At 39.9% G+C, this 22,588-nt stretch overlaps 1 protein-coding gene and 1 long non-coding RNA gene across 3 annotated transcripts in view; one reads left to right on the forward strand and one right to left on the reverse strand.

Moving 5' to 3' along the window:
* itpr3 (inositol 1,4,5-trisphosphate receptor, type 3) overlaps positions 1-19,840 on the forward strand; it is a 135,211-nt gene extending 115,371 nt beyond the window's left edge. Inside the window, exons 27-61 of one of the 2 annotated variants that reach the window (XM_067527445.1) lie at positions 156-311; positions 691-747; positions 910-1,029; positions 1,234-1,356; positions 2,122-2,322; positions 2,408-2,523; positions 3,116-3,251; positions 3,980-4,105; positions 4,258-4,383; positions 6,204-6,324; positions 6,429-6,610; positions 6,853-7,001; positions 7,094-7,202; positions 7,458-7,551; positions 7,650-7,682; positions 8,336-8,511; positions 8,626-8,785; positions 9,094-9,311; positions 10,115-10,315; positions 10,414-10,524; positions 10,862-10,957; positions 11,158-11,259; positions 11,804-11,887; positions 12,006-12,116; positions 12,367-12,559; positions 13,659-13,778; positions 14,057-14,229; positions 14,400-14,564; positions 14,648-14,837; positions 15,331-15,429; positions 15,517-15,635; positions 16,672-16,837; positions 17,074-17,234; positions 17,306-17,467; positions 17,558-19,840. In XM_067527445.1, coding sequence (XP_067383546.1) covers positions 156-311; positions 691-747; positions 910-1,029; positions 1,234-1,356; positions 2,122-2,322; positions 2,408-2,523; positions 3,116-3,251; positions 3,980-4,105; positions 4,258-4,383; positions 6,204-6,324; positions 6,429-6,610; positions 6,853-7,001; positions 7,094-7,202; positions 7,458-7,551; positions 7,650-7,682; positions 8,336-8,511; positions 8,626-8,785; positions 9,094-9,311; positions 10,115-10,315; positions 10,414-10,524; positions 10,862-10,957; positions 11,158-11,259; positions 11,804-11,887; positions 12,006-12,116; positions 12,367-12,559; positions 13,659-13,778; positions 14,057-14,229; positions 14,400-14,564; positions 14,648-14,837; positions 15,331-15,429; positions 15,517-15,635; positions 16,672-16,837; positions 17,074-17,234; positions 17,306-17,467; positions 17,558-17,674 — 4,773 coding nt within the window. In that variant the 3' untranslated portion in view covers positions 17,675-19,840. The remainder of the gene's footprint in view (positions 1-155; positions 312-690; positions 748-909; positions 1,030-1,233; positions 1,357-2,121; positions 2,323-2,407; positions 2,524-3,115; positions 3,252-3,979; positions 4,106-4,257; positions 4,384-6,203; positions 6,325-6,428; positions 6,611-6,852; positions 7,002-7,093; positions 7,203-7,457; positions 7,552-7,649; positions 7,683-8,335; positions 8,512-8,625; positions 8,786-9,093; positions 9,312-10,114; positions 10,316-10,413; positions 10,525-10,861; positions 10,958-11,157; positions 11,260-11,803; positions 11,888-12,005; positions 12,117-12,366; positions 12,560-13,658; positions 13,779-14,056; positions 14,230-14,399; positions 14,565-14,647; positions 14,838-15,330; positions 15,430-15,516; positions 15,636-16,671; positions 16,838-17,073; positions 17,235-17,305; positions 17,468-17,557) is intronic. The other variant, XM_067527446.1, reaches the window with a different exon arrangement.
* Positions 16,765-17,421, reverse strand: LOC137139752 (uncharacterized). Its single transcript, XR_010916386.1, has 3 exons — positions 17,284-17,421; positions 16,977-17,075; positions 16,765-16,900 (listed from the first exon to the last, which is right to left on the reverse strand). It is a non-coding gene; the product is annotated as an uncharacterized lncRNA (long non-coding RNA).
* Positions 19,841-22,588: the final 2,748 nt, after the last annotated feature.

Below are 22,588 nucleotides of genomic sequence, written 5' to 3' on the forward strand. Positions count from 1 at the left end.
AGTCGAAAGTGATAATTTAGTGATATTTTTCTTGGTCCAGTCCATTCGTCCTTTTTTATTAAAATAAGCAGAAATGTGCTTGAACATGATCTAAGAAGTGAGAGGAACAACACATAGTGAAACAAAAGTACCAACATTTGTCTGTGCACCATCAGCTCCAGTTACTGATCTCAGCTCAGGATGTGGAGAACTACAAGCTGATCAAGGCTGATCTGGATCGCCTGCGGACACTGGTGGAGAAATCTGAACTGTGGGTGGAGAAGAAGGGCTCGGGAGGAGGGGACAAGAAAGGAGAAGAGAGGAGCAAAACTGTAATCATCATCACTTTTATCCTTATACATCATTGTAACTGAGGTGAAAATGGAAAAATCAGTGTTGCACATGCGTGAAGTTTTCCCCCCAGGGTCCACTTGATGCAGATTTCCTGTTTCTGTGGGCTCTCAATGGACCAAATGCTATGTTGGTTATATTCAGACGTGCTGCTAACCCTGCTTTCCACTCCTGATCTGGCAGTATATCTTACTCTTTAAGTGTGGACTATAGGGCCACAACCAGAGTTTTTAATGTCAGAACAAATTAAAAGGATAAAAAAAAACAAAACACATTTATTACTTACATTTATTGTATTAGACAAAACAAAATCACTAAAATAAGTTTGATTTGTGATTCATGCACCAAAATTCCCTGCAGGGAGGAACAGATGCATCACCCAAGAAGGGCAATGAGAATTATCAGCAAGTGAAAGAGGTGAGAACACTCTTCCATCTCTTTTGCTCAGAATAATTACATTTAACTGTGTTTTTTATCCTAATACTCACTGTGGATAATAATATCCACATATAACTGTAAACCTTTTTTTAAATATCTTCCTCACTCTGTCTTCTCTGCCCTCCGCCCTCCTCTCCGTAGATACTGGAGAGGTTGAATAAGATGTGTAGCACTGGGGTTTGGAAGAAGCAGCAGAGGCTGCTGAAAAATATGGGAGCTCATAAGGTCATGCTGGACCTGCTGCAGGTGTCCTATGACAAGGTAACCGCCCAAATTAAAATGAATAATTCTGTTGGTGTTTAGAGTTTAGAAAGCGACTGATTAGGACAAAGTGGTATTTTTAGGTTTCACGGTTTTACAGAATATCTTTATTTTTAAAAAGCTTTAAGGTGTCACCTGATCTCTGGTTATTCAGTTCAGCAAAATGTTTGTTAACCTTGCTTCTTGCTGTGCCTCTGTCTGCAGAATGACGTGAAGATGCAGGAGATCATCAGATTCACACATTTGTTCCTGCAGAAGTTCTGTATGGGGAACCAGGAGAACCAGACTCTGCTACACAAGAACCTTAATCTCTTCCTCAACCCTGGGGTACACTGCTCTTTTAACTGACGAAGTTAATTAGTAGTTTGGTTGATATTTTTAACAAGTTATTCATGAACAGCCCTGATCATTCACGTCAGTTTGAGATGTGGAAGTCTGATAGTGACACTGTAGTGTAGCATAGTTAACAACATGCTGTCAACAAAAGCTTTTTTTAGTTTGATCTCAGTCTATAAAAACATTTTACTTTTGATTTTAAATGTTTAAATATGTATATTCACTCTCTAAATGCTCAGTACATGTGGGAACACAGCCAATAAAGGTCCACAGGGACCTTTGTTTTCTCGAACACCACTGAAGACAGTTTCAGGTGTTTTTGGTTTACAGTCCTAAATTATTCAGTGAGTATTGAAACAAGTTAGACAATCAAACAACAAGTTTGATTTAGTGGTATTTTAGTCTTCATAGTGAATTTAGTTTTATTTCCAGTTACCTATAATTTGGTTGTATTATAACTTTGATTTGTTAAAATGTAAAGATTTGCTGCTTTTTTTTGTTTAATTTAATAGCAAAGAACATATCTTTGACATGTGAATGACCAACACATTTCAGACCCATATGGAAAACTTTGTACATGTGAGAAATAACCAAAGTAGTGAGAAATGAAAAAAGAGCAATTAAAACTTAAAGCTACCCTAGATTGAGCTGTTATTACATAGATTAAAAAACTAAATGATTTATTGAAAAATAATCATGATTAACTCACAAATGAAAATCATTGTCAGTGTGTTGAGCTTTCCTTTATTTCTGTAGCTGTTGGAGGCAGAGACAGTGATGCACATCTTCAATAACAACTACCAGCTGTGCACTGAGATCTCAGAGAGCGTCCTGCATCACTTCATCCACTGCCTGGCGACACACGGACGCCACGTCCAGTACCTCAACTTCCTCCACACCATCATCAAGGCCGAGGGCAAGTATGTGAAGAAGTGTCAGGACATGATCATGACCGAGGTGAGGACGGGGGATGAGTCGCTGTCAAAATGTTCCTGAGCGCTTATGCGGTGGTGCTGTTACTTACTATTTGATCTTCCCGTAGTTAACCAATGCGGGCGAGGACGTGGTCGTCTTCTACAACGATAAGACCTCCTTCAATGTCATGTTGGAGCTGATGGCGGAGAGCAGGGAGGGAGTCAGTGAGAACAGCCCGCTCAGGTAACCATGGCAACCACGTGTGCTCTGTTTACATGGGCCCTGGTGTTCCACGAAAATTAGTAAGAGCAGCAAATGCATATCAACAGGATGTGGTTCCAACTTGGACATCGTCCTCTATTAAATGTACAGAACTTTTTGTGTTTATGAAATGCAGATGGAGCCACTTAGTGCTTATCAAAAAGCTTTGATTTAGGTTAAATCATTTGAGCATGTAAAGGCACATTTTGTGTTAAAGGTAAGTTGGAATTTCAATTCAGCGAAAAAAATATTGTCCATGTACTGTTGGTAGAGCAGCGTGGTTAGTGTACATCTGTGTATACGCGCAGCAGGTGAGTAATCTTTCTTCCTTGCTGTGTGTTGAGCTCCTTATTCACGAGGCAAACTGTCCAGATTACAATAGTATGCAGAGAAATCACCTGTGTCCATGGGAAACCAAGTTTGTTTAATCCCCCACCCTGACAGAGACCGGGTCTCACATTTACATTAATATTAGGAAATCAGCTTATTTGGGAAAGTCGGGTTTTACCTGCTTGTAAATGCACAATATCTGAAAAACTAACCAGAGTTGTACCTAATAATACGACCTCTGCAGGTACCACATCTCTCTGGTGGAGCTGCTGGCAGCCTGTGCAGAGGGGAAAAATGTTTACACTGAGATCAAATGCACCTCACTGCTGCCTCTGGAGGACGTGGTGAGAGTGGTGACACACGAGGACTGTATCACTGAGGTACCGAGCGTCTGTCTGATGACATGTTGAACCTCTTTGTGCTGTTTTTCTGCTTGTTCTGACTGTAGTGGTTGTTGTCTTTGAGGCAATTAAAGGGCGAATTCACCCGTTTTTACCTTGATTTCTATGGCTTGGGTCTAAATGAACACTAATGCTTTTAAACTTCCCTCTATCAAAATATCTCTCTGCTTCTAGTTGAAAAAAGCTCCAGATGACATCACTTGGAGGAATTAGATTATGTCTTCTTGTTGCTCCCACTATGAAGTTTGTAATCATGGTCAACCTGCTTTTCCAGAGCTCCTCCAGATGACATTGTCTGAAGACCTAATGATGACAAACTGTTCCAGGTGATGTCACCTGGAGTTTTTCAGCTAGAAGCACAGAAATATTTTAATAGAGGGAAGTTTAAAAGCATTAATGTACCTTTACACCCTAAACTAAAGCCATAGAGAGCAAGTTAGAAATTGGTGAAGTCGCCCTTTAATGCTTTTAAGTTGTCGGTGTGGATTTTGGAGGGGGGCTATGTCTCTCTTGTGGTCATTTTGTTTCTTTGTTGTTTGTTCTGCATCATTGCCATCTCATCGAGGACTCTTTGCAAAGCTTTGGAGATGTTTTGTGTCTCTTGTTGGTCTTTTTCCATCTTTTGCTGCCTTGTGTCTGGAATGTTCCTGTGTAAGTTTATAAAACAGTTATAAACCACTTGAACAGGTGTGTGTGTGTGTGTCCAGGTGAAAATTGCCTATGTGAACTTTGTGAATCACTGCTATGTGGACACAGAGGTGGAGATGAAGGAAATCTACACGTCCAACCACATATGGAATCTGTTTGAAGACTTCACAGTGGACATGGCCCGGGTAAGACGTCCAATCAAGCCAAAGACCGGTGACACTTTACATCTGCTACTGTATTTTAATTAGCGTCAGTGAATCAGTCTTATTTACTCCTGTTGATTGACAGGTCACACTCAGGTATTTCCTAGTGTTTGATGGTGTTTCCCCATCTGCAGGTTTGTAATAAGAGAGAGAAGCGACTTTCTGATCCCATCTTGGAGAAATACATCATCAACGTTGTCTTCGACACCATCATCGCCTTCTTCAGCTCCCCATTCTCTGAAAACAGCACCTCCCTGCAGGTCAGGACCCGGAAACCCACAACTCAGTGGTGCATCATTACCCAAAATGCATCTCATTTCATGCACATCATTTGATAAACATCATAAATGAGATTTTAATCCTTCACTGTCAAACATCCATGTCAGGAAGGGACAGGCTGTCTTTATTCATTACTATAGATTTTTGCCCTACATTTTTTAGACAGCTTATCGTCAAAGTTTGTCAAAACAAATCTGGACTTTTTATTTATGTTGTCAACAGAAGAATATCAAATCCATAACTTTATAAAATACATTATTTACATTTAAAAAGTCAAATTTAACCACTTTCAAGGTGAGTGTTCAAGCTTTTCCAGCACTTTAAAACTGTGGTAAATCAGATATTTGCACAAATACATAAATACTGAAAAGTATAATCACTTTTAAAATCATATTAAATAAGGTGGCAATATGCTATAAACAACTAAAATTCATTTTTTAATAGCAGAAGAAATTGAGATACACACTCACTTGACTAATAATTTTCAAGAAATGTGTTACCAGGAAATGTAAAAAAAAGAACATTTATCTTTGTAATGTGAAAATCAAAGCAAAAAAATGATTTGACAAACAAAACAGCATTAAGCGTTAACGTGACATCACACGTGACGTGACAGCGCGGACTCTCCTATGACGAACGGCCGTAGGGCTTTTCCGCACAATTAGCTCTGCGGCTCTTTTTTCTTTAAATCCGTGTTTTGTTTTGTAGTTTTCGTTTTCGTTTTCGAACCGAACTAAAACTACAACCTCTCACCGTGTCGACGCGTTCACGTCCGACGTCGTTTCGGGGGAGGGGGGCGGAGTCACGCATGAAAACAGACCAGTCACACGCCAGACTCAGGTGTAACAGTTTTAATTGGACTCTAGTTTAATTCTAACCAATCAGTAACGCTACTATTGTGAAAGACGCACAGCTTCAAGCACATTTCATGTCTTGAAAATACAACATTAATATAAAATCATAGTATTGTATTTAGAACTTTGCCTTTTGTAACGAGCCTGTCAATCACCGCTTGGATTCACTCCAAGCTTTAGCCGCAGCCTTTAAATGTCGTCTTAACAGAGGCTGAAAGATGTTGCATTTTTAGCTTTTATATTTCTATGTGAGCCGCTGGTTCCAGCTCAGTTCCATTTTAAAATGCGTCGTTTAGCCCTTCTACAAATCCCAAGTCAGCTTTTGCTCCAGGACACGTTGTCGGCTCCTCCGGGTTTGTGCTGGTAAATGTGGACGTTACTGGTCCGTCAATAGAACGTTAGACGCGGACTTCCTGCTGCTCGCTCCAGCTCCAAAACCGGAAAGAAGCCGGACTTTAAGAGATTTTGTTTCTGTAATGAAATACGATGTGGAAAGACACAGGCGATATTTTCGAGTGTGTCAAATCCTTAATGTTTCGTTAATCTTTGCTGTTAGCTTAGCAGCAGAGAAACATTAGCTCAGCACTTTAGCTAGCAGGCTAATGCGATGATGTTAACACTCGCTGATCATAGAAAGCATTTTAATGCTTTACACCTGGCAAAAATCATGTTGCTATTATCAACACTTTATGTCTTTAGTAAGGCGGAGGGTTTTCTGGAAGCTAGCTAACATTAGAACCCAGTTCGAGGTCGTTAAAGCTGAAAAATGGCGCTGACTGTGCGCTCAGGCGCGGGGAGAGCTGGTGTTGTGCTGAGGTCGCTGTCACCGAAAGCAGCGTTAAACGTCAGTGGTTCGTGTGATGGAGAAGGTTTGATTAACTTCCTCTAGATTCTATAGTCTTCAAACGCCTCCAGTAAAGCGCAAACTAACGGTCTGCTTCTCCCAGACTCATCACACCATCGTTATTCACCTGCTTCAGTCTTCTGTCAGACTGCTGGACTGTCCCTGGCTGCAGCAGCAGCACCGAGGACAAGTGGAGACCTGCATCAAAACCCTCGCTATGACAGGTAACATACACACACCTGCACCTGTCCAAAAAACAAAACAAAAAAATGGACGCACTTCATGCAGGTCGATTCATGCAAACCTCTCTCTGTGTCTCTGTGCTTAGCCAAAAGCAGATCAATCTCTCTTCCACTGGACCTGGAGGGTCAGATCAACTCCATGTTGTCCATTTCTGCTCAGAGCTCTCTGTCCCGCTCCAGCGCCAACTACAAGTCCTCCACTCGATCCTCCAGAACCAGCGCTCCTAGTAATCCCTGGGACTACAAGAACATCATAGAGAAACTACAAGTACACTTTTTACCTTTTACTAAACCACACAAGTCCAACTGAACCTCTTTTGCAAAAGAGACCAACATTTGTTTAATAAAAAATAATTTTCTTGCTGTGTAAAAACAAAACAAAAAAACATTGTTCGACAATTTGACAACAACAATAGTCACGTAAAACATTAGTCTAGTCACAACCTACATAGCCCCCTGATGTAACCCAACAAAGCCCACGTAGTAACTGAATGACTCTAACGGTAACAGGACATCATCAACACTCTGGAGGAACGTCTGAAGCCGCTGGTGAACGCTGAGCTGTCAGTCCTGGTGGACGTCCTCCATCAGCCAGAGCTGCTGTTTCTAGAGGGAACTGACGCCAGACAGCGCTGCGAGTCCGGAGGATTCATTTCCAAGTAGGTCGAGGTTCTCTGAGTCCAAACTCTACATCGGTACAGACCCAGTGACGTGTGTGTGTGTGTGTGTGCGTGTGTGCGTGTGTGTGCAGATTGATCCAGCACACCAAGGCTTTGATGTCAGCAGAGGAAAAGTTGTGTATCAAAGTTCTGAGGACACTGCAGGAAATGCTGATCAGGACTCTGGACTTTGATGAAAAGGTCAGTTAATGAACTGATTCAAATGTAAAGATCAGCTTTACCTTCTTCAACATGTTTCCAATGTACATGCCCCTGGTGTAACAGCGCTGTTTGTTGCCTTGTTTCTCTTCTGATTTTGCGTAGAGAAAGCACATTTTTAATTAGATGGCCTGATTTGCATTATAAAGAAAGTTTGTACACACAGTGGTTTTACAAAATGAGCTGGAAGCTGCTAATTGTGACACATTAAGTGACTTTCTGATTGTGCTGTTGCAGGGAATATCACTGCGGAAAGTTTTACTGCAGAACTACTTGTTTCCAAACAAGAAGAACAACCAAAAAGACAACCTGGCTGAACTAGGAGCTGCAGGTAAACTGCTTTCTATCGACACTACAACCACTATAGATTATCCTCAAACTGCGGTGAACTCTGATGTAGTAAAGAGTTCGTTTTCTCTCTCCTTCTAGTGCTTCCTCCAGAATGTACTCTCGCAAAACCATGTATGTTAATTTGTTGAAATATGTTAAAATCTTCAGTTCGTTTACTTTTTGTGTTGCCTTTTTGCTTTCGTCCTTTATCATTTCTTTTAAATATATGTGTTTTTCAGTCCTTTCTTTAAACATATTACAAAAAAATTAACATTCAAGGCAAAGGTAAGACATCAGAATGAAATGGAAGCATGTTGAACAGAATCACAGACACTCGTCTGCAGGATGAAAACAGAAACGAACGCTAAAATATACCCAAATAAAAAGAGAGGCACTGACAGCATACAACTGTACAGGCGTCATTAATCCCAAGTCCCCTCTGAAGGGAAATAACATCACAAACAGGAAGAGGAAACATATAGCACTTTGGCTGTTAGCAACATATCCCAAGTACACAAACTCAGCAAGTCTGGTGGGGAAATTAATTTTAAAGCCAATAACTGGCTGATTAGATGCTGAGGATCATCTTTTATGACTTAGTAACAGTGTGCAGGATGAGGATGGTTAGGTTCACTGGCTGACAAAGAAAGAGCAGGTTGCTGTTGAGCATTATCAGTAGTGCAGGAGGTGTTTTCTGTTGAGTGTCAAAGAAAGTATTAAAGTTTGAATCCTGTACACATAGGAGCATTTGGTGGATGTAGTATTTGTGTGTGTGCGTGCACCAGGTGCAGAGCAGGAGCGGGACTGGGTAGCAGTGGCAGCAGTTCAGTGTCGCCTGGACAGAGAAGGAGGAACAAAGCTGTTTACAGATCTGGTGATGAGCACAAAGAATGATAAGATCTTCCAGGAGAGCATCCAGCTGGCCATCTGTCTGCTAGAGGGAGGAAACACTGAGATACAGGTTAAAAAAAAATAAAAATAAAAATCTCAAAATCCCTCATTTCACAATTGTGACAAGTGGGAACAGTTGCACAAAGCTCTGTAAGTTAACGTGTAAACATCCCATCTCCTGCAGAACTCGTTCTATAAACTGATGATGGGTGACAACAAGTCTGAGAAGTTCTTCAAGGTTCTTCATGACAGGATGAAGGAAGCTCAGACCGACATTAAAGCTACAGTGTCTGTTAATGTTGGGGAGGTGACACATAAGGCCAATGAGAAGGAGCTGGAGAGCGGTGAGACAATCAGATCCTGTCTGATAAATCTGAGAGTTGTAAAGTGTAATTATTTTGTTGGTTGAGGTGGACGCTGTAAATCTTTTACTGCATTTCAAATGACACTTCCAATATTAGATTAGTTAATAATTAATTTCAAGCTTTCTTTATTCTAGAAAGCTGAAATATGTGTAGTTGTATGTTCGTTGTCATGTGCTATGTGGTCAGATTTACTTCAGCCAAGTCTAAAACGGCTCTAATGTTTTTTCACATCAGTGGTTTGACAGACAGCAGAGGAGTGAGAAACAAATTAAATACTCATTTTATAGGTGGTTCTGCAACGTTGGTACTTCCTGGTTCAGGAGGTCACCCGTTATTGGTTCAGGGTCAGTCCATCGCTCCAGTAGCAGGTGCTTCTGCACTCCCAGTTCAACCAGTACCAGAACAGCGGGAGGTGGAGATGGAAATGGGACCAGCTGTGACCATCATGAAGCCGATCCTGAGGTTCCTACAGCTGCTGTGTGAAAACCACAACCACGACCTACAGGTGAGTGTTCGATTAACGACACACAAGCGGGACCAATGTTTTATGCTGTGTGTTCAGTGTAGCTGGAATCAGGATGTGGGTTGCAAGTAAAATGATGTGAGATTGTAGCCTTAACATTACCAATCTTGCTGTCATGTCAATGAGCAGGGTCAGCGTGGTCACTGTGAGCAGTCTGCAGCTACACTGCGTACTATTGAATACTCTAGTAAAAGTGCAAAGTATTGTCTGAACAACCGCTTCAAATCTTTTACTCAAGTAAAACTACTTAGCAGATCATCTGCTTTGCATTAAAGTACAAAAGAAAAATGCTCCACTAACCAAACAATTTATTTTAAACGATACAGATTATGGTAATTATGGAAAAATCTTTACAGTAACTAAAAAAATAAGGGTCTAAATAGGGAGTGGATTTTAGCCCCTCTATGTGCTGACTGGTGCTTATTCTGGAATGATAGCATCGAGTAGTTCAGAATGTATAGTTTTTCTAACCAGCAGCTGGTGTTAATGTTGTGGCTGGTTGGTGGATATGGTCCATGTTGTTTCTCTTTCAACTCAAATGGAATATTACCAAATGTAACATGCTGCTTTTCAGTGCAGCAGGTAAATCACGCTCTTGAGAAGACAGTTATTTGGGTAATAGAGAATCAGGGAACGTGATAGATGCATGTAGGTTGTTGAAAAATGTATTTGACAAATACTGTAGAACATTTTAGTCTTATGTTTGTCAGCATCAACAATGTGGAGGTAAAATCCATAATGTGATGAATAAAATGGAGCGTGTGTGTTTGTGTGTGGGTTTCCAGAACTTCCTGCGATGTCAGAACAACAAAACAAACTACAACCTGGTGTGTGAGACTCTGCAGTTTCTGGACATTATGTGTGGAAGCACAACCGGAGGTCTGGGCCTGCTGGGCCTCTACATCAATGAATCAAATGTCCATCTAATCACCCAGACCCTGGAGACCCTCACAGAGTACTGCCAGGGCCCCTGCCAGGAGAACCAGGTAATCAGTAACAGAGAAGCAGGTTCAGGAAGGAAGAATAATCCCTGACTGTTACATAAATTAATTGTATTTGACCTGTGTGTGTGTGTGTGTTTCAGACTTGTATTGTGACCCATGAGTCCAACGGTATCGACATCATAACAGCTCTGATCCTGAACGAAATCAGTCCGTTGTGTCGCTACCAGATCGAGATGGTCCTGCAGCTGAAGGTACTTCATTTCCATGTGAAACAGCAGAGTTGCAGTGACGCTAATAAAAGCCGCTGAGCCCTGAGATCATCTGCTCACGTTCTCATTGTAAAATTAGTGAATTCAGACCTCGTTGCTACGTTACGTTGATGAATGTAACTTTACACCATCAGTCCACATACTACAAAAAATATCAGGTTCAGGTTGTAAATAAAAAACTGTGTGAACCAATCGGCACTGAGAGGTTCGAGCTGTAGTGGCTGCAGCAAGTGACCCACTATCTACCAGATAACCAGGGTTAAGACATGAACAGGTTGATCACATGTTTAACTGCAGCTGTTGTCACTCTGGTTGCCAGGACAATGCCTCCAAGTTGCTCTTGGGTCTGATGGAGAGTCGTCACGACAGCGAGAACGCAGAGAGGATCCTGTTCAACCTGCGACCACGAGAGCTGGTAAGAACATTTATTCTTGTTTCTTTTTCGTTCACCTTTTCTTTTTTTTTTTCTTATTGATTTTTTCTTTCCCCTTCTGTCTTTTGCCATGTATCATAAAAGTCACAATGGTCACGTCAGGATGTGTTTGCTCAACATACAAGTTTATATTAAAGCTTTCAGAACTGTGTTGTGTGTAGTAATAAAATCTGTGTGTGCAGATGGAGGTAATAAAAAAAGCCTATCATCAGGAAAGTGAGTGCGAGGGGGTGGAGGTGTCTCCTCGGGAGGTGGGACACAACATCTACATCCTGGCTCAACAGGTGAACAAACACCAGCTCCTTATTGGCTGCCTGGATTATTCTGTGCTCAGCTGTTGCCTGACAGGACAATATTCTGATGGCTGTAATAAAACATGTTGCCTTGAGATGATTTTTTGTTGTTTGTGAATTGGTGCTGAATAAGTCAAATTGAATTCAAATGTAATTTATCAAGCAAGTAGATTTACCCAAGTTACTCACATACGAATGGAAGCTGCTTGTTCAGTACTTGGAATGGAAATGTTTTTTTGTTTGTCTACATTTTGTCTCACAGCTATAATTAATTAATTTTCAGACTAATATATTTAGTCTGAATATATTAGTCTCCTTTGACATGACCATACAAATATATGATGACTTTATAATTGTGCAGACAAAGCACTGGTGTAGATGAAACTGCCCAAATGTAAATACAGGAATTAAAACAAGTACAGTGTGAGTTTTGCAACAGTAAAATGCAACATATACTTTTTTTTATTTGTAGTAGATTTTTTTCCCATTTTGTTGTGTTGCGGCTTTTACTTAAGTGAAGTCTCATTGGTTTCAGTTGGCCAGACACAACAAAGTCCTACAGAGCCTCCTAAAACCTCAAAAGAACAATAAAGAGGGAGAAGAAGGAATCTCCTCCATGGTAAACATCCACCCAACATTTAGATTCCTGCAGTACTGCTCCAACATGAAACACTAACAAGTGTGTGTGTGTGTGTGTGTGTGTGTGTGTGTGTGTGTGTGTGTGTGTGTCTCTGCAGCTGAACCTGAACAACCGTCCTCTGTCCCAGATGTTGAAGTCCTCAGCACCAGCAGTTGTAGTTGAACAGGACCCACTAGAGTACTATGAACAGCTCACTGCTCAGATTGAGGTACTAACACTGAAAATACAACTCTATCTTTGGTTTACTGAGTAGTTAGGTAGAGGTGTGTGTGTGTGTGTGTGTGTGTGTTTAAGACCTCCTGCAACTGTTTGGTGGTTTTATAGTTCTGTTACACAATAGTCCAAATCAACCTGTGCAGAAATGAATTTGGACCAGAACACCTGTGAGATGTAGTACACATACAGAGGACATAGTAAAAGTACAGTAATGTCATTGGTGTGTGTGTGTGTGTGTACAGATTGTGCGTGAAGACCGCAGCATGGAACAGATCGTGTTTCCTGTTCATCCCATCTGTGAGTTTCTGACAGAGGAGTCAAAGTGTAGAGTCTTCAACACCACTGAGCAGGACGAGCAGGGGTCAAAGGTCACACACTTCTTTGAACAGACTTCCTTCCTGCATGGAGAGATGGAGTGGCAGAAGAAGCTGAGGAGTGAGAAAACACACACATATCACCAAGAGTGTCCATTAGCTCTATGGCTTAATTTCCCAGCTGGGAATAAATAAAGCAACACTCTCTGCCTCTAATTTTACCTCATTAGTTTAATAATCAAACCATGAAGAGAAACCAGTTAGTAGATAAAGTACTAAAGCACCAGAAGTGTTAGATTTTACCTATCGGTGTTTTAAACGCAGCATGAAAACACAACGAACAACCAAGTGAGCGACAAACACATAACTACTGTTCGTCATGTAAAATTAGGAAAATTCTTTGATAACTTTTGAATGATTAGTGCCTCGTCTCTGTTTCCCTTCAGGTACAATTAACTGAATCATCCATGTGAAATATCAGTGGTCAATTTATGTGATTTTTCCCTAAACTATAGGTTACAGTTAATATTTACTCTGCTTTGCTGTTTTTACTTTAACTTCTACAGCTACAGCTGCCTGTAGATTGCAAATTCTGTTCTCCCAGCGGCAAGTAAAGACGTTTTCATTCCTCAGAAACTCTCTCAAAATTTCAATAAGGGTTTTAGAAGTATTTATAATAATACTGAATTCAGTGTGGAACATGTTATAATGTTGTAACACAATGAGCAAAGTTCTATTAAAAGCCAAATATAGATTTTTATTGTATATAATTTAACCAATGTATATGTTGCTTTTGATCTAAATTATATTTTGTAGCCATAACACAGGTTATTACAATTATGAATATATGGTGTTACAATGGATTTATTGAGAATTTAAAAAGCATTAAATTGGGTTTTGAAATGTGAAGTGTTTAAAGCTCCATAAAAACAAACATTAAGCTAAAAAGACAAGTAGCTGTACTATTGTTTTAACGTAATGCGAGAATTTTCAGTCTGATGCACTAAAATAAAATGTAAATTATACATAAAACCTTTTTCATATTTTACATAAAAAAGATTTTACTTCTAAATCCAAATTTGTAAACGATAGCACGTGATCCTAGATGGGGATTAAGTCTATTTACATGCATGGATACTAAATGTTGTCAACAGAAGCTGAATACTGGGCAAAAGGTGTTTTTAGTTTATTTATTTTTTTAATAAATCCATTTTTTCCAGGTATGCCAGTGTTATACTGGTTCTCCAGGAGGATGACTCTGTGGGGAACCATCTCCTTTAATCTAGCTGTGTTCGTCAACCTCATCATCGCCTTCTTCTACCCCTACAACTCAGGAAAAGGTTTGCAAACACTGCTGTAGTATTAGTCTCAGTGTTAAGTTTGAAAAGTAAGAAAACAAAAAAATTAGTTGTTATGAATGTAACTGGTCCTTCAGAGGAAAATGTGAAAAAAAGGACAGTTTAGTGCTGGTATATTTATTTATTAATGTTTTGTCTTAATTTTTGCAAATAATATTTGAAATGGAATTTGTTTATTTAAAAATCGCTGTAATGTTGCCAAAATGTCGTGGTTACAGAAAAGTTTGATGAATGTGTTGGGATTCATGTTTCCTCTGTAGGCGCAATCGATGACTCGTTGTTGCTGATGATGTTCTGGATGATGACCGGTCTTTCCGTGCTGGGCCTGTTCTCTCAGCGTTACGGCCTGCAGCCGCTCACTATGGCTCTGATCCTCAGATCCATATATCACCTGGGTATTGGCAACACGCTCATCTTGCTGGGATCACTCAATGTAAGTAAGACGCACTACATTACCCAGCAGCCACTGCGACATTTAAAGCTCATTCATACTCATGTTGGAAAGTCTGCATCATCCATGTATCATGGGGACAACGGGAACTTATTTACTTTTTGGTTTGTCCTCTCCTAAGTCCACCAGTCTGTTTTTGTCTTCACCTGCAGCTGATAAACAAGATCGTGTTTGTTGTGAGCTTTGTGGGGAACAATGGGACGTTTATTATGGGATACAAAGCCATGGTGATGGATGTGGAGTTCTTGTACCACTTGGGCTACGTTCTAACCTCCACACTGGGACTGTTCGTCCATGAGCTCTTCTACAGCATCCTGGTAAAAGAATCAGACATATCAGACTTTGCTGTTCAGGACAGAACTGGCGGTTGTTTACCTGCTGTGTGTGTGTGTGTGTGCAGCTGTTTGACCTGATCTACAGGGAGGAGACTCTATTTAACGTGATAAAGAGTGTGACTCGTAACGGTCGCTCCATCCTGCTGACGGCGCTGCTCGCTCTCATCCTCGTCTACCTCTTCTCCATCGTCGGCTTCCTCTGCCTGAAAGAAGACTTCATCATGGAGGTTGACCTGCTGCCACAGATCTCTGCAGGTGATGTCACATATTTCACTTGTTTGTTAGAAAGATGATAGTGAAGAGAGGTTCAAACTCGGCATCTGAAACCCTTAACAAAACACGACTTATACCTTAACTCATTTCTTAATTAAGTTTTTTTTTTTAAAGAAACAGCTTATTTGCACAGTAAGTATCTGCATTTATTATTAACCTCTGTGGTTCAGTTATAGATTTTATCTCTATAGGCCTTGAGAAATTTGACTTGCACAAACATTAATTTAGTTCAGACAGGAAGTTTTCTTTATTACAAGTTTGTTTTTTTAAATTGTACATCAAGTGTCTGAAGTGTGAGACAGCAATAATTATTACATCAGGTTTACAACATTTAATATGTGCAGGACTGAAAAATAAATGCAGTATTAAAATGAGATGGCATCTTGAACAGAGCAGCTTTTTTTTTTTTACATGTGCAACTAACTAAACCTTGACTTAATGTTGAAGTGGTTGGTTTCTGGTGTGTTGTGTTCAGATCCCCAGGCAGGTGAAGCATCTGAGGATTTCCTCAAGTCGTGCTCTGCAGATGGAGTCAGCTGCACTGTGGAGACCAACGGCGTCACTAAAGAGGAAGGTAAGAGTCAGTCGGGTCGACCAGTTTGTGATCAGTGTTCGCTCTCGGTGGGCTCAGCCCCACTTCTCACACCACGTATCGTTTCAGAGGAGTCTAACACAGAGCGGGCGTGTGACACCCTGTTGATGTGTATCGTTACTGTGCTGAATCACGGACTGAGGAATGGAGGAGGAGTCGGTGATGTTCTCCGCAAACCATCCAAGAACGTGAGGAACCTTTTTTTATAACCTTAATACACTTTTCACCGCTGTAGCTCAGTAACTACACAACTATATTCAAGTACTGGATCCCTGCTTCCTTTGTACAGTACAAACCACCCTCAGTTCTTCAGACTGGGGACCAGTGCTGGCTTGTAACCTCAGCAGCTGGGAGTTGGTCTGCAAAGAGTCAGTAATAACCAGCATTTCAGTCAATGATCTATTACCAGAAAGCATTTGGTAACGAGGGTCAGAGGTTAGAGAGCTACTGGCAACCTAAAAATGTTCATTACTAAATAATTTAGTTTTAAAACATTATGGCCAATTATGTGGTGCAGATTTTCCACACCATCAAATACAGTTTTATAAATTACAGTCTGTAGGAGCCTGATTGGTGTATATGTGCCATAACATTATGACCACCTGAGCAATTCAGTCTAATCATATACAGCAGCTCAGCCACAAATTACATTTTTACAGTGTTATAAAGTCTGTTTTTAGGTTGAGGTCAAAGTGGTTAGTGCATTATAAGGAGGTGGTTTTAATGTTTTGGCCATTCTGTTAAATGATCACCTTTGACACTTTCAATGTAAAATCATGGCAGAGCTGCTGTATTGAATTGTGCATGTGGTCATAATGTTTTGCTTGGTTGGTGTAATTATACACTGTTAATAGCATAACTATTATTTTGTGGTAAATTATGGATTTTGTGGATTTTTTCTTAAGGTTTTATTTGCTTACCTGCATGAGAGAGAGTTATTGGTGATGTACAGGAAGCCACAGCTGGATCTTTTTAAACAAAAGTTCAGTATCATAGCAAATTTCCTTTTGTCGCAAAAACACAGCTCTACCTCAGCAACTCTTAGTTTGCTCAACGAAGTCACAACAGCGTCAAATGACTGCTTATATCTGCTTGTATCGATAAGGTATTTGGAGCAGTTTTTACTCTGATAGACTTCTTTTCTAATATTGTGGCCCAACCAAAGATGATGGTGATTTAGCGCATTACAAAATTCTCACAGTGCATTTACCTGTTTGTATGTAGGAGCCGTTGTTTCCAGCCCGGGTGGTGTACGACCTGTTGTTCTACTTCATCGTCATCATCATCGTCCTCAACTTGATCTTCGGGGTCATCATCGACACGTTTGCTGATTTAAGGAGCGAGAAACAGAAGAAAGAGGAAATCCTGAAGACCACGTGTTTCATCTGTGGTGGGTAGAAATAACTGGAACCAGCAAGTCCACGTTCTGAGATTCGGACTGATCTGTTCGAGGCTGGAATTGTTTTTTCATTTTAAATGTTTGGGCTCGTTAGACAATTGTTAATCAAATCCAAATTGTTTCCACTTACACAGTAGCTGTTACTGCTAATTTCTGCTGCCGTCTGTTTCTGTTGTGGGACTAGAACATTGTTGAGCGCTGACTAATAGCTGAATGTGTTGCTGCAGGTCTGGAGAGAGACAAGTTCGACAATAAGACTGTGTCATTTGAAGAGCACATCAAGGTAGAGCACAACATCTGGAACTACCTGTACTTCATTGTTCTGGTGCGTGAGAAAAACAAGACCGACTACACTGGACCCGAGAGCTACGTCGCACACATGATCAAGGTACAACGTCTACACCAGGGATTTAAATAGCATGTATACAAACACACACCTTAACGTCACTTGTGTTTCAGAACAACAACCTCGACTGGTTTCCACGGATGCAGGCAATGTCCCTGGTGGTAACCGACGGTGACGGGGAGCAGAATGAGATGAGGATGTTGCAGGACAAACTGGCAGCGACCATGAAGGTGGTGACGACTCTGACCACTCAGCTGAATGAACTGAAAGAACAGGTACACAGCAGCTAATGCTTTAAAAAGAAAAGTTTGTCAGGCAGAGGTCACTCAGTTGTCACCATGGTGAACTTCCTGTACTTCCTGCAGATGACAGAGCAGAGGAAGAGAAGGCAGAGGATGGGATTTGCTGACGTCCAGGCAGGAGCCAGCGCTGCGCTGCCTCCTAGTGCTGCAGGTGGAAACCACCAGATCTACAAATCATAGACGGCTTTATTAAATGTGGAACGTTCACTACCTGTCAAACCATGAAGCCGCACTGATGGGAAAAGTTCTCACTGGATCCCAATAAAACACTAAAAACCAGAATTCACACTAATGCAGCAAGAGCTTGTTTCTTTTACAGTTTTAATACAGACAGCAATTTATCATTTAGAGCAAGAAATGTCAGAATTACACTGAGCACTATGAATAACATGCAACTGTAGCTAATATTTGTTCAGATACAGTTTTAAACTTTGTTTGGTGGTGGATCTAAAAAAAGTCAGTCACTATTGAAATGGGACGATCGTTTTGTGGTGCAGCTGTAAATCCTCAGTAATTTCAATTTAACGGCAATTTGTTTCTGTAGAACATTAACTTATTAACACTTTTTAATTCAGTGTGCATCATAGTTTTTCCACATTTGTCTCGCTAAACATTTCAGCATCATTACTGACTGATCACTTTAAGGGGAAAACTGTGCAGGTTTTCTGGGTTTTATACAAAAACACATCACAATACAAACTATTTTTCACTGCGTTGTGTGTCTGCTTTAAATAATAAGATAATTAAATTAAGAGCATGTAAATAGAACCAAAGATGCAGTGTTAATTTTCTGATGACAGAACAGTTTCATGTTCAATGTACAGTGAGATAAACCAAGTTGTTTTTACTATAGATCTGGGGAAATTGTCTTGTACTGTTTTGTGGTTATTGGTGATTATATTTATAGAGACGGACGATTTGATTTGCTTTAACACTGTAACTAGCTCAGCAGACACTGGATGTTAGTGAGCTGCTTCTAGTCAGACTTCAAGTTTGTGAATAGAAAACATGTCATAAGAAATAAAGAACCATGAAGAACCAACATGTTTTCTCACAAGCCAATTATTATTATTTTTTTTTTTTTAATTGAAAATTGTGCAGCGTGGCTGGTTTGGGTTTCAGTGACCAACGTGAAAACACTTTCACGTTAAAGTAAAAATACAAATGAATTTTAGATGTACAGTAGTTTTACTGCAGTTGTCATGGTTTAAAATTTTACCCCTTTTTTCCAGAAATATTGAGGAGATAGTAATAAATGAAAGAAGCCCTTACTAATTTTTGCTGCATGTTATTTCGTATAATCAAGTTTAGAAATTTTTAAATAATGCGATAAAAGCGTAGTGTTAGTGTTTATGTCAGACAATTACTAGAAAGAGCAATAGTGTAAGAAATTATGTCTGTAGTGCAAAAAAAGTCTCAACATGGCGACAGTCAATAAATTGGGGTCTGATTAAGTTACACAGTTGATCACATCAAAATATGATATACTGAACTTATGTACATCATACTTAAACATGTCATTCTAATTACAGTATGTTGCAATATATGCCAATTCTAAAAAAAAAAAAATCATCTGGTTTAGGAAATGTCATATCGAACATTATTTGAATTGTACCTTAGTGTAGTATATGGTTTTAAAAAGGATGTCATTAAAAAAAATAACCCTTAGTTAATATAGTGGGTTATGAAAAACATGCCATAGCCCAGTGTCAAATAGTGAAGAAATTATTCTTAATTATGTCATGAACGAGGTTGTGTTTTAAAATGTGTTACTATTATGGGAAATCTCATCAAGAAATATAAAACAATGTCATAAGAAAGATGCCATTTACAGTCTTGCAGAAGTGAGTATCCCCTTATTTTAAGATGGAAAAATAAAAATAGAACGTTTTTCATCAACATAATATTCTATGCACAATTATCTATAACACATTTTTCTTTCTTCTGACATCAAAGATAATTTTTAATTAACTTTTAAGGGGGATGCAAACTTTTGCACTATAGATTTTCTTTTAATATATATTGTCCTTGAACATTTGTTACTTCTGATGATGGAAAGATCATTTGTACAAGCTGAATGCAGATTGTTATTGTAGGTTTCGGGTTTAAAGTTTGCTGTTGGACATTCAGCCGATACAGAAGAAAGTGCAAAGGTTTGTTTCCTCCTTGATAAATTAAACATGTACTTTAGTTGTGTCCGATAAAGAAACATCTGTAATGGCTAAATGTATTAAAATAAAATCATTTTAATTACTTTACTACAATAATGTACAATCTTTCCTGTGTCTTGTCTCAGCAGCTGCATTAAGATACTGTCATTAAACTGCAAACTGTTGTGTTCAGTTATTCTGAATCCTTCATGCACTGTGCACATTTTATCACAATCTGTTTAAATCGGAGCTTTTCACAGATAATATAAAGTCTCTTATTGATCTTTGTCGTCAGCTCTGGGGTTCGTCAGTAGGTCGACCTGTAGGTCGAGCAGAGTTTCATCAAGTCTCTGGATTTTTGTTCCTGGGATTTGAAGTTGTGGCCTTGTAGCAACCATCCAGATTATTGATGTGTTTTTGGATCAAACGTGCCAAACGCTCGCAAGTACAAATTCACTGCACTGAAGCCTGCAGTGTGTGGCTTAGTCCAAGTGGGAAAACTGGGTTCAAGTCTGATCAAATACTTTGGTTTATGCATAATAACTTATCAGAAACACTGAATGATGATAAGTTTTTGCTGCGATATGACAAAATTTAGTGTAATTATTACGTAGTTAAACCGCAGTTCATGTGTCACAGTCACACTAGTAAACATATTTTAATTTCTGCTTCTGGGCTGATTAAGTTTAGCTGATGCGCTTTTAGTTTAAATGCATTATTGCAGTTTAATATAATATTCACAATTCTGTCCAGATGGGCTGATTGCAGTAGCATTACTCAGCATTTGGAGAACAGTTTGTGTGATCTTGGCGACTACAGACTGGTGTGAAGTCTGGGCTTTTGAAAGTGGGAACTTTGAAACTGGATACACAAACCTGCAGAATTGAGTTTGCAGACAGCTGATAAACAGTACAAGCTTATAAAAATCAGTGACACACACACACACACACAGATTGGGTTTTTGCACTTGTATCTGAGTGCAGGCCTGTCTATAAATAGAGTTGATTGTTGTGGGCTCATCCTCCTGTCTGCCAGGGGGAGTGAGTTTTGTGTAATAACGTGTGACCTATGAATATCCTTAAGAACAGATCATCTATGAAGAATGTGGTTCCTGTAGGTTCTGTGTGTTTTACTGTACGTCTGTGTTTGCACAGAGCTTCGTTGGAATGCAGCCAGAGTTACTGCTTGGGTTACGTCCTCTCTGGCTCCCTGCTCATTCTGCTCGTCAAGGTCATTTCTCCAAAAGGCTTCAGTTTGTTTTATGGTCTGGCTACTTTTTGTTTTCTGATCGATATCCTCCAGCTGCTCACTGTCACAAGATGCAACAGCTGCTCGCTCATCAAGCTGCAGTGAATCACACAGACACAAATGTGCTTCTGTCAAGAGGCAAAGACTGATTTACAGGGACAACAATGGAGTCACCGTCTTTACATGATCAGCATGGGGTTAAAAGTTTTTCTTGAATTATCACTTAATCAGTTTTCCAAATAACGTATATACGTCCAAAGTGTCGTATTCAATTGTATTTTTTTTTTTATTTCTAGTCTAAAACCAAAGACATCTGTGTTAGTGATGCCACAACAAAAATCAGCAACTAGAAACTTAAAACAAAAACTTAGAAAACTTAAAAACTAGAAAATTTTCTAACAAAAATCAAACAAGAATAGTCTGAAAACTAATCATCACCTCGTCACTGCAGCTTTACAAACATTAGGAATCGTTACTGTAACAGTTGCTATTTTAGGGGTTTGTCCAATTTGGACTCTGCATGTCTGTCAAGACACAAATACAGAGTGTAAACACAGGAAAGAGAATTATTTTTAAAATACAAGTTGAAGTTGGAATTGTAGAATGTAGGTAACTGATAAGTGTCAGACATGAAGAGGATAAAGATTAGGGTCACTCAGAGTGACAGCAGGGGGGATTGAGGGGACTAGTTCAGGGTTCCTGTGGCGTCTCTCTGTTTATCTAAAATACGTTTATAGCATCAACTCATTGTTGTGGGGTTCACTGGGCTCTGGGTGTCCGTCTGTCTTTGGTTGTGTGGACACAGTTTAGTTGGATATTTTTAGAGCAGCTTCAACTTTATGGTCATTGCACATGACAGGTACAAGGCAACAAAAGCAGCTAATGTCATGAAGACATTAGCACCAACCCTCCAACTTCAAGGGGAAATGTCCAAAGGTCTCACACACACACACACACACTCACACACCTTTTTATGAAGTGTAAACAAATCTGGGCAGCTTTCATAGTGCTTCTAAATGTTCTTCTGTGGTTCTGCCAATGCCGTTAGAAGAACATAGAATTCATGTGGATTTTTTTTAATAGTCCCACTTTACAATCACAAACAATTATTTAGCAGATTTTTATCCAAAGCAACTTACAAGTCAATAGCAGAAACTAGAGACAACATTGGGGTATAGTGTCCTGCCCAGGGGACACGTAGCCAAGAATCAAACCACTGACCCTGCTGTTCATGGACGACTGCTCTACTCTGAGCTACAGCCGCCCACTTCTCTGCTCATATGACATGTCGTCATGCACTGTCAACAGTTGGAGACAAAGACATTTTAAAGTTTGTTGGACACTGTGGACAAAGATTCTCCTCTGGAGAGGGCTCTAAAACCACCTAGTCCCCAACCTGGGCTCCAGGCCCCCTCCAGTGAGGCGCCAGGCTTTGTGTGCTCTGAGACTGGGAGACAGAAGCTGCCACCAGTTTATTAAGGACGGATGAGGTTAACACATAAGATAAAACAGGCCCAGCTGTGATCACATCACATGCATCTGGATATTATCACCCAGCATGTGGCCAGTGTGGGCAGATTCTGTTTGGGGAGCAGCAGAGCTACATTTCAGAGATAGTAAAGTAGCTTTAGCAAGACTGTTATTTAATAAAACACTATCCTGAGTCTTTACTGTGCTGTGATGCATAATCGCTCTA

This window comes from Channa argus, chromosome 13 (genome assembly GCF_033026475.1).
Source record: "Channa argus isolate prfri chromosome 13, Channa argus male v1.0, whole genome shotgun sequence".
Lineage (NCBI taxonomy): Eukaryota > Metazoa > Chordata > Actinopteri > Anabantiformes > Channidae > Channa > Channa argus.